The 10,167-nt window shown below is 47.3% G+C and overlaps 2 protein-coding genes across 2 annotated transcripts in view; one reads left to right on the plus strand and one right to left on the minus strand.

Moving 5' to 3' along the window:
• Positions 1-4,174, minus strand: part of LOC142563188 (lipase member N-like) — a 42,137-nt gene extending 37,963 nt beyond the window's left edge. The window contains exons 1-2 of the mRNA XM_075673739.1: positions 4,142-4,174; positions 365-581 (exon numbers count right to left, since the gene is read on the minus strand). Coding sequence (XP_075529854.1) covers positions 365-581; positions 4,142-4,174 — 250 coding nt within the window. The remainder of the gene's footprint in view (positions 1-364; positions 582-4,141) is intronic.
• A 330-nt stretch (positions 4,175-4,504) lies between these two features.
• LOC142563189 (globin-like) lies at positions 4,505-6,325 on the plus strand. The gene is made up of 2 exons (XM_075673740.1): positions 4,505-4,728; positions 6,139-6,325. Exons 1-2 carry the CDS (start codon positions 4,505-4,507, stop codon positions 6,323-6,325), a joined length of 411 nt encoding a protein of 136 aa, XP_075529855.1.
• The last annotated feature ends 3,842 nt before the right edge of the window (positions 6,326-10,167 follow it).

Raw genomic sequence — 10,167 nt, forward strand, 5'->3', positions numbered from 1 at the left:
GCTCCCGAAAGTATCCCTTGCCTACACTGTCGCTGTATCAATTGCGGAGCTTTAGAATTAAGGCCCCTGAGTACCATTACGTGCCCAAAAACCCCTATGCTTTTGTAAGTCCTTTGCGCCCTCTTGTTTCCTCATTGTGTTCTCTTTAACGATTGGCCGATACCGTCTCCTAGCCTTGGTTTCACTGTTTCGAAAATTTACTTATAGTTTACGCAATGCGCAAACAAGCGGTGGCACTATTCCATCAGGGATTGAGCGGTGGTTTCGGATCTATGCGGGGTGGTGAAGGGGGAGTAGTGGAGGCGAGGAAGTAATCGTTCCACGTGTTCGAGGGATCACGGTAGCTTCTACTTTGAGCACTTGCCGGGGCTTTGCGAAGGGTAGTTCAGGAACCACATGTCCGAGGCGCTTGTGAAGACAGGCAGCAAAAGGACCGGGTAGCCAGGCGTCCTCTGGTTGCCGGCAGCGGAAGGGCTACCCTCGCGGCCGTGAGGGATGTGGTCCACCTCGATCACGTACCCGTCATCTGTCGTCGCGTAGCTGAGCTCGCAGGGGTAGCCGTGGTACTTTATGAGCTCGCACTGCGTTCAGGCGCTTTTTCTCGTCAGAAACGCGACGAACGCGATGCTCTTCCGTCATCCACGAACTGCACTACGACACAACCTAAATGTACGAATGTTCTACTTTAACCAACAAGACGCTTTTTGCCTACCGACCCTAATACAGTCAAAAGCTTTTATGCGAGAGAGATGCACCCTGGGTATTCCTCCGTCTAGAGGTGAGCTGTGATGTCGTTCTAATCTTGGCCAGAAAATTGCCGCAAGAAAGTGAGACACTTCAGTAAATATTTTTCTAATGCAGAAATATTCGTTCCAGATGATATCCCTGACATCATCGTTCTCCGTAGCACCGACCAAACCGCCTTAACTGAAAACACTCGGGTGGTCTACAAACAATGAAATATCTTGTGTGGCTTTTTAACGCACTTAGGCAAACGTTCAATTGACAGCATGAAAAAGAAAGGGGGGACACCATACCAAAACGTGTCGCCCATTAATTTCCACGGGCAAGAACTTCGTAGATCTCCATATTTAAAAAAAAAAAGCCAGCCCAGAAGTCCAGCTCGTACTAGCACATGCAAATTAAGATGTTGCGTGGTTTTACTAGCATCGGTCGCAAGTTGCTTGGAATTTAGCGTCATTTCAGATTCCGCTGTTTTAAACTTTTGAAACCTGCAACAGATACGCCGGACCACTCTCGTAGGATCATGTGGGGCATCCGAACAAAGGAAGCGTTTCGCTATTTCAGGAACATCTCTGCATTCGATGAGTAATCTTACGAGAATAAAGACGATGCTTCGCTTACGGGGCTTAGGTGGGCTTGTAGTTTTAGTTCATCGTCTGTGTTTCCAAGCGAACTTGCAGTCCGTGTGGAAAAGAGAAGGCACAAAGTGGCAACGATGGTGAAGGTACCCATCTCGACTGCCAGCAGCTCGCGTGATGAAGCACCAGTGACTGTCATTCGCAATGTGGAGCCCGTTTCCTAGACGCTGTTATGCCACTTCTTATCGTATGACTCTTTGGTCTCTCATCCGCTCACGAGTTTCAGTGCGCTGTTGATACGTGGCCGCTAACGAAATTCCCATTCTGCAGGAAGGAGACGAGACGCTGACGCGAGCGAATCACTCGCGTTTTGCAAAACCGTAGGCGCAACAACACAATGATCATCTACGTGTGGTCCGTGTTGTCCGCTGAGTCAAAATAACCACCACAAATTATGGCCAAGTAATTGTTCAGGAGATGGTAAACGTTAAAAGAAAAGTATCGTGCTTCGGTGATATCGGGGAAGTAAAGCTTTAGTCATTTGTAAATTTCCTACCGCGCTGGTTCAGTGGATATGCCGCGTCGCTGCTAATACCGAAGTCACGCGTTCGAATCCCAGTACCAGCAGACCCGCCACTTTGTGGAGAGAATGTATTAACGAGGCTGGCGTGCCGAGATTTCTGCGCGCCTTAAAGAACCACAGGCGGTCACAATTTATCCGCAGCAGCCCACTAAGTGCTATACTTTTATAAAGCCCATGTAGCATTTGGACAATGTTTTCCCTTTTCTTTTTTTTCCAAGTCAAATCTTTATTTCGAGAATCAAATGTCAGAGGACACAGGCTTGTCAAAGGACTGTGCCCATAGACGTGGCAAGTGGGGCATACGCATTACACCTGATAAGTGAATCTCTATCTGCATAATATCTTTCTGAAAAGTTTTTCGTTGTAATCATATTTCACTTGCATACCTCGCAGAGGTATAAATTGGCATGAGGCAAGCGCATCCTTGCCTATATCGCGCAACCAATGCCTGTGTCACTAGCTTGTCACCTCTTTAAGTAGCAATACTGTCCCAAACGAGTCTTTGTGACCAGGCATCTCCACAAATCGGACTACGACATTCGCTTCTTGCAACGTTCCACCAATCGATACCTCCGCTAGACACAATAAATTACAGCGATGATGATGACGATCAGTAAGTTCTCCTTAGAAACTGGTTGTTTGAGGTTACGGGAGCCACCAAAACCCAGCATACTATTGGGGGTTCTCATACAACTTTACAATCAATGAATATGTATTAATTTCCTCTCGTTGCACGCTACGATGAGATAAACGCACAATTACTCCATCCTGCAGGCCTGTACCAAATATTATTCGACGTGATACTGGTTCTTCTCTGCTTAAGCGCATCAATATTTCAAACATTATTTGTTTATGTTTACATTTCAGCGGCAATATTTACCGTTTCACTACTGTCTTTACACCGTGAATCTTCCTGAAGGCTACCCCATTTTTATATGCTCTTCAATGTACTTTTTCACATTCAAATAAGTGTAGTCGGGAGTATTATTGCGTGGTACGCACAGGCCTTCTTGTTCTTCAAACCTCATTTTATGGCTTTGTGTTCTTGTGCATCATGCATTTGCACTGAATAGAAGTGCGATGCCCCTAGAGTTATCTTTGAAAACCTCCTTTTTGATCTATTTCTTTCTCATTTTATAAATTATTTATTACCGATTTTCTCTAAGGAATGATCGCACTGCGCCTAAGTTAACGGGAAGCGCGGCACCGTGAGAGAAGTGGTCATCGCTTTTCAGTGACACTCCGCGCTGTTTAAAGAAGCACTTGAATTACAATTTCGACTTTCTTTTTTATTGCACTAAATAAAGGTTGCTGACATAGAAACGCTAGAAAAATGCTGGCGGGTTTTTGAGCTCGTTGCAAAACTTTACTATCTTTACTTTTCCATGAACATGTATTGGTTTCGTTTCCCTCGAAGTTGATGTATCATAGCGTCACGGTGCAGAAAATGATCAAGTGGGGCAGAGTATCGGGTCCTTTAGCACTGGGTCCCCCTCGCTCTGTCGATACATTGAGCCGCCCAACAAGTAGCAGCAGAGCAGATGTCCGAACGAGCCAGACCAAGTGCCAGAGCTTCCCGCTGCTACGTGTATAGACGGCGAATCACAAACAAGCAAATTTTCAACATTGAGACACTCAGGGAGCAATATGACACTCTTTATTTTTAGTGGGGAGATATTTTGACACAAAGGCGTCATATGCAAACAAAACATAGCTGGTAAAAGAAAAAAATGAAAGCTAGTGCCTTCAGCTAATTTGCCTACTCAGGCCAGCCCACTTTGCTTCAGAAAGTCGTCTAGAGCCTCCTTCAGTCCACGGCGATATGCACTTAAGGACAAGTTTTGCTCTTTTAGAACTAACAGAATTCCTCTCTTTAACGCGAACGTCGTTTCACACGCAACTCTCTAAAAAAGGGGCCGAAACCGCTTATGGTCCCCTTCTTCGCCTATCCGCCAAAACTGATTTATGCCATTGAATCGAGCCATGTATCAAACTAAAGAGAGCTTGCGTCCCTAAGTTCGGCCCAATGACGAATAATCTGCTCAAAGCGATGTTTCTATTAGTAATCTGGTGACATTATTTAAGGCACATGACAGTTCACACATCCTTCTCGGTAAAACCTGAATAATACACTAAGGTCACAATTCCACCACCACATAAAATCCTAAAAAGAACACTTCCATTTAAGGCAAACTTGCTGGTCGTAATGCCCCTAACTTCTTATATGGCCACTAACCGTGATGGCGTCATCATTAATTTGAGCATTCATATAAGGCACAAACCAATTTTCAGAGTACTTCGGGAGGAAAGGAAATGATTTTTCACTTAGAGGTCAGTGCTTATACCTATTCCGCATTTTCATCATATCATCGAAAGTCGGCTTGTGCCAATCTTCGTGATCATCATCATAATCAGTAAGTTATTGGCCAACCCCCCATAGTGGGCATATGCCTCTGGCTTTGAGGTCGTCTTCATTCATCATCCTCAGCATATAGTTTTATGAGGAAGAAGAAGAATTATCCTTGAGGGCGCCGACCAGCTGAGTCACCGCAAGACAGGCATAGATTGTAGATTATTCAACATCTCCTTGGGCGTATCCATGGGCAACATCTTCAGCAGAGACACCGAGGACACGACCACACACCTAATGGGCAAGGACAGGCGCCTGATCTGTGACTCGTGGCACGCTTTCATAGCAGAGCGTGAAGATTACGCCGTCATCCTGTTCATCTCGCTCTTTGTCAAGCACCCCGAATACCAGCAGCTGTTCAAAAAGTTCCGGGCGAATAATCTCACCGCTCTGAAAAAGGACCCGAAGTTCAGGTGGGTAACTCCCTCATTAGGCGCAAGCAAATATCCCGACACGAGGTCAAACCCGATAGCCGAGACATAACCAGAATAACCAGAAAACTCGTCAGCTTGCATCAACGCCACAAAGGACACTGCAATAGAACGAGAAAAGAGAGCGCGGGTAGAGGCAACAGAGCTCCATAACGTTCATGTCCACGCGCCTCTTGGCGTTATTTAGGCGAAAACACCACCGTTTGCCTGTTCAAAATCTGGCCACACATACTGGAGCGTATGCGTGACAGCAGGAAGCCGACGGCTCTAACGATAGATGATTACGGTGATCGCACGACGAAATAATTTTTTGTACTCCGTTGAAGAAACGTTGCCACTTCTTCAGTTACATCCTGGCCCAATCTCGATGCGATGTAACAAAGTCTCAAAGATTTAGCTGCAAAGAGGATGAGCGGGAGGAAATGGCGCATCTTGGCTTTTATAATCATCTTGTTATTGTGCGACGAGGCGAACGTGAGGGAGTGGGGTAAGATTGCCTATCGCTCTCGCATTTCGTACTCTAATTTTTAGCCAAATAGAAACTGTCGCGAGCATACGGGCTTTAGCTTGTGCTATGTGACGAACAGCACGCGTCAGTTGTCACAAAATCTTACTTCGCATTGTCACCATTAAGCGTGCCTGCAAGCGTCCCTAATGCTATAGCATCGGGTTGTTATGCTGAGTATCCCAGGTTCGAACACACCATCGCAGACCTGAATTTTTTTATTGCGATAACAAATATATGGACGCTCCTGGCGTATTTTGGCCTCGCCGTCGCCGTGATGTACCTTATAAAGTCCAAGGGCGATAAAACCGTGATGTTGGTGGTGGTGTTGGTGGTGTTGGTGGGGATGATATGGATGAAAGCGGGGAGGCAGCGTGGGAGGGAAGAGGGGCAGCCTGGACTCCACCAACAAATGCGTACTTCGCACGGCTACGCACGTTCGCACGAGCCGTATCTTGAAAGATCTGCATACGGCTCATACCTTTGTGCGCGCTGTATTGTCGCCGCCCTTGCGTTGAAGCAATACACGGCCCAACAGTCACTTCGCTCGCTGCTGCTGCCGCGCTTGTTCACACCAGCTTCTTGACAGAGAGTGTCCGCGCTGATCGAGTGTGATGTGTTCATGCTTGCTTATGCGCGCTGACGCGATGCTTGTTATTTCAGTTAGTAAGGCGAATGCTTCTCGAAGTTTATGCGGACGATGAAACTGCTATCCTTACTCCGTATAGCTGTGTACTGATTTGCCATTGCAATCAGTGCTTCGCCTTTCGTGCGAAACTGCGACTTTCTTTTATTCGGGAGGCCCCTATTGATACAAAGCAGGAACTTACCTACCTACAGCAAAGTGCTTGGGAAGTAGCCCAAAAAAGCTTCGCATTAAAACGCAGAGCACATGCGTCTGCCGTGGGCCGCCAAATCACACTCATGGTGGATTCTCTGGACACTCCGAGAACTCTGCTGGACATCATTGTGAAGAACGCCGAATTGCACCGGCGGCCCGGTGGTGTGGCACCCGAACACTTTGTCGAACTGGGGCGCGTCATCATTGACGTTCTGCGCGCCAACCAAGAGTAGCTGATGCCTCCGGCAGTTGTCAAAGCCTGGGACAAGCTCTTTCAGGTAAGTTCTCAATCATCAAAGAACATTGCTACAGTGCAGTACTTCGCAAAATAATTTATAAGCCAATCTGCGTTCCACCGTTGTCCACGCTGAGTAAAACGCTAATTTTACCAACCTTTAAAAGCAAACTGAAACATCCTTGAATCCTTTATTGGCATGACGTTTAAAGGTTGGCTTTGCAGAATAAAGCGTGTATTTATTTTCGATAGTGGCAGAAGCTACAGTCACAATAGGTTGCCGGTCATAATACGTTGAATAATACGTTGCATGATACGTTGCCAGTCAGCATCCGCCAGAATTGGTTGCCAAGCGCTATAATATTGGGACACATCTGAACAGACTCACTTTAATATACGCCCGCGCCCTCCCCCATCATGTAAAACCCCTTCCGGGGCCTTTGAGGTATCAGAAATAATTTTGTTTGGAAAGCATGAAAGAGGCTGAAAATTAACCAACACTACAGTTTCACTGGACGTCCCTGCAGGCATCTGTTGGTATATCTCGTGCCACCTCTCGGCGCAATAGTCGCTGACCCAACCACAGCGAAAGAACCAACCACGAAGTAAGATTACATACGTTCAATTCGCCTGCGCTTCGTGAACTTGTGCAAGTAGTGCTGCACTTCACCGTTCGTTTCAACGGTGCAAACGTAGGACGATGTTTGTTTCCAAACGAGGAGGTAAAATTGAGGCCCATATCCTGAACTTCCTGAACCGCTGGGATTGTCAGTGCCGATGTCATGTCAGCGACAAAGAAGCGGACAATTTCTGCGACACCATGGCAGAAGATGTCGCTTCAAGAATATGACCGTGGCGCTGAATTGCGTACTGACAACACCGGCCCCATCTCCACGACAGAAGCGAGTATTTGAACATGGCCCTCAAACCTGTCTCGAGAAAGCCGGGAAAAGTGTTTGAACTCTAATTAAAGTTAGTTTCCTACCACCTCCCCGCAACAAAGAAAAATCTTGTTTTTTCTTTCTTTCGTCTCACCTGCTTACGGGCCATCATTGGAACTAGATCGCTATATACTCCTGCTTTTTGCTTCGGCAGCGCTGGTGAAGAGCTAATGCACGTAATCTGCCTTACAGCATGGCAACTGCACATCTTGCGTTAATTGACTTTCGCAATACAATCGCAGCACATGCAGAACAACCAATGCGAACGACGAAACCTGCAAGCTGCCGACGCCAGATGCAGAAAACCTGCACTACATCAGCTTGTTTGCATTCGTTTCCGGAGGGCACTAGTCTAGCGCTGCGCCTGCGCTACTGAAATGGAGCATCACGAGCTGCGAACTGCCCTAAGGTGCCGGTGACGAACAGACCAATTACCTGTACGCGAAGCGAGTGACTTGGCGGTGGAACTGTGGGCAGCCGCCGGCAGCTTCACGAGGCTGCTACACGCCCTTCTGTCAGTGAAAGCCGCGGACAGTTAGTGGACCGCCCGGAGGAAGTAAATCGAAGGCGCTCTATCAGACGCCCTCCTGCTACCTGTATGTTCAGCGTCGCCGTCAGGCAAGCAGAAAGCGAGCGTCTTTACCTAGCCGCGTTCCCGCTCACTTCATGCTCACCCAACTGTGAGGCCTAAGAAGTACCGTCACTCATGTATAGACCGTTCTATACGACGGCACCGCCATGTTGCGATCACAGCACTGTCTATGGTGTGGCGCCACGCTAGTATGTGAGATAGTGCGGAAGAGTGCGTAGCGAACTTGCTGTTAACGACGAATGGCGTGTTTTCGCATTTTCCCGAGAGGTCTCAGCAAGCTTTTGCGATTGGGAAGCTTCTTAGCGATTAGTTACTAAGCATTGAGCTTCAATGTAGCCCCAATTTCGAACGGCGATGGACCTAGAGGTGCTGCGACGGCTCTGCCCGGAATCGAAACAGCAGGCGAGTCATGTATGAACGTTATCAATACGTAACATATGTCCGACGTATTATTGTTATATATCTAGCCTTGATCTTTATTACGGTATGAGTCATGGGACAACAATCAGAGGTGTCTCCGTGCGTCATGCGGTGAGCCGCATCAGCGTACATCCCAATCCAGGTAACCATGGCGAAGCTCCGAGGAAACACGTTTTGCTACCTTTCGTGCCCCTAAAGTATGCCATGCTGAACCGCACGCACGCAACGTGTTGAAAGAATATGTTCACTCTTAGGTGTTCAGTGGTGCCTGGGCAAGGGTCCCTCGTCGATTAGACAGAGCTTAAAAATTAACTACTTTCTATAACAGCAACTTCATTTTCTAGAGTAACAGGCAGCGCCATGCGCGAGCATCGTACAGACACCTTGCACGCGCGGTGCTTTGATGCATTGTAGGGACCTTGTTACCAATGAAAACACGTGAATCGTCGTAAATGTGTGCAATAATCAGGAAAGTCACCAAAGGCATGGGTGAATAAAAGCACGAGTATAGACCTGCCCCACGTAAAATTCCGCTGCGTAGTTTATGCAATTTTGAATTCTTTTGCTAACCTGCTTGGAAACGAACAAAGCCAAACCTTTACCAACTTTTGAGTATTTTTTTCGAACGTTACGGAATAGATAAGCCGCACTATGTTTAAAGGCTGAACAACGCCGGCAGAGGTAAATTGACGCTGGCGGAAAGGCCGGGTTTAGTCCTTTTGGCGTAGGCTTTGCACTCCAACACCGAAAAAGATGAGAAATAATTCCGTTCAATACCAAACGCACACGTGAAAGGCTACGCAGCTGTGAAACAAACAAACCACTGTGCGTGGTAAGTCTGCTCAGACAGCATAATTTTATGAATATTTTACAAATATGACTAAAATTTTTCAGTGAAAGTACCGCCGCAATAGCAGATGCGGAAGTTCTTGCCCTGTGCCACTTCTTTTCTAACACATTTCTCAAGCAACGACACTATCCAAGATGTCCTCTGGCGAGAACAATGAAGCCTATAAAGGAGCACTTGCCTGTAATCACTTCGATAAAACTCAGGTTGCGTTAAGCTCCTTACAAATGAGGCCAGGCGAAAGCTTCGTACTTTAAAAAACAGTCCTGCATGAAGCAACTACAAGCAGCTGAACTAGTGCGAAGCCACGCATAGAAAGGAGACAGAAACATGACCTGTGTAACATCTGGTGCGACAATTTACCGGGCTGCATTAAAGCAAAAAAATCAGTTCTTGCAAGCATCGGCAGCTTTAAAACATACAACGCTATGCACTCGTACAATCGCGCATCCTAGCTACAACACCATGGTAAAGAAGCGCCAAACGCTAGAAGCAGCAAACGGCATTTGGAACCTAAGCGAAATGCCTTTAACCCGCATGCTGCCCTGCGTGCAAACCTAACCGAAACACGGGCGGGCCGTGATCAACATTGTTGCTTAGCCGCGTAGACATAATCGAGTGCAACAAACACCGAGAGGACAAAAGAGACAGCGAGAACAAGTAATTTGCCGCCGAACGGTGGCAATCCAATGGTGACTTTGCTGCCGCTCGTGTGGCTTCGCGGGCAATGATCAGAATCGCGTCGCCAGCAAGTTTTGGCGAGTATGCGAGCGTTCCACCGCGCATGAATTGTTCGGCGACATGGCTTGAAGGTTTGCCCACCACACATATGCGGCGGGCGTTGCTTGTTTTGCTCGAAAACGACAGTGAATGAGACCGAGAACCGGGAGCAACGAAACAGAAAACTGCGTCTGATGGCTGCTTCCTTTCCCGAGTGTACTTAGCAAGACGGCCACCAGTGTCGCGTCCATCGGCGCGTATTGCACGTGTTCGTCTGCTAAAGTCGTAAGTTTTGCCGTCTTCGTAAGGAGCCGACTTGT

The sequence above is a fragment of the Dermacentor variabilis genome, chromosome 11, assembly GCF_050947875.1.
Source record: "Dermacentor variabilis isolate Ectoservices chromosome 11, ASM5094787v1, whole genome shotgun sequence".
Lineage (NCBI taxonomy): Eukaryota > Metazoa > Arthropoda > Arachnida > Ixodida > Ixodidae > Dermacentor > Dermacentor variabilis.

Bases quoted from the DNA above. Each gene is read 5' to 3' on its own strand.
- LOC142563189 (XM_075673740.1), top strand. From the start codon at position 4,505: ATGGGCAACATCTTCAGCAGAGACACCGAGGACACGACCACACACCTA. The intron at 4,729-6,138 runs GTGGGTAACTCC...ATTAAAACGCAG, and splicing joins AAAAAGGACCCGAAGTTCAG to AGCACATGCGTCTGCCGTGG.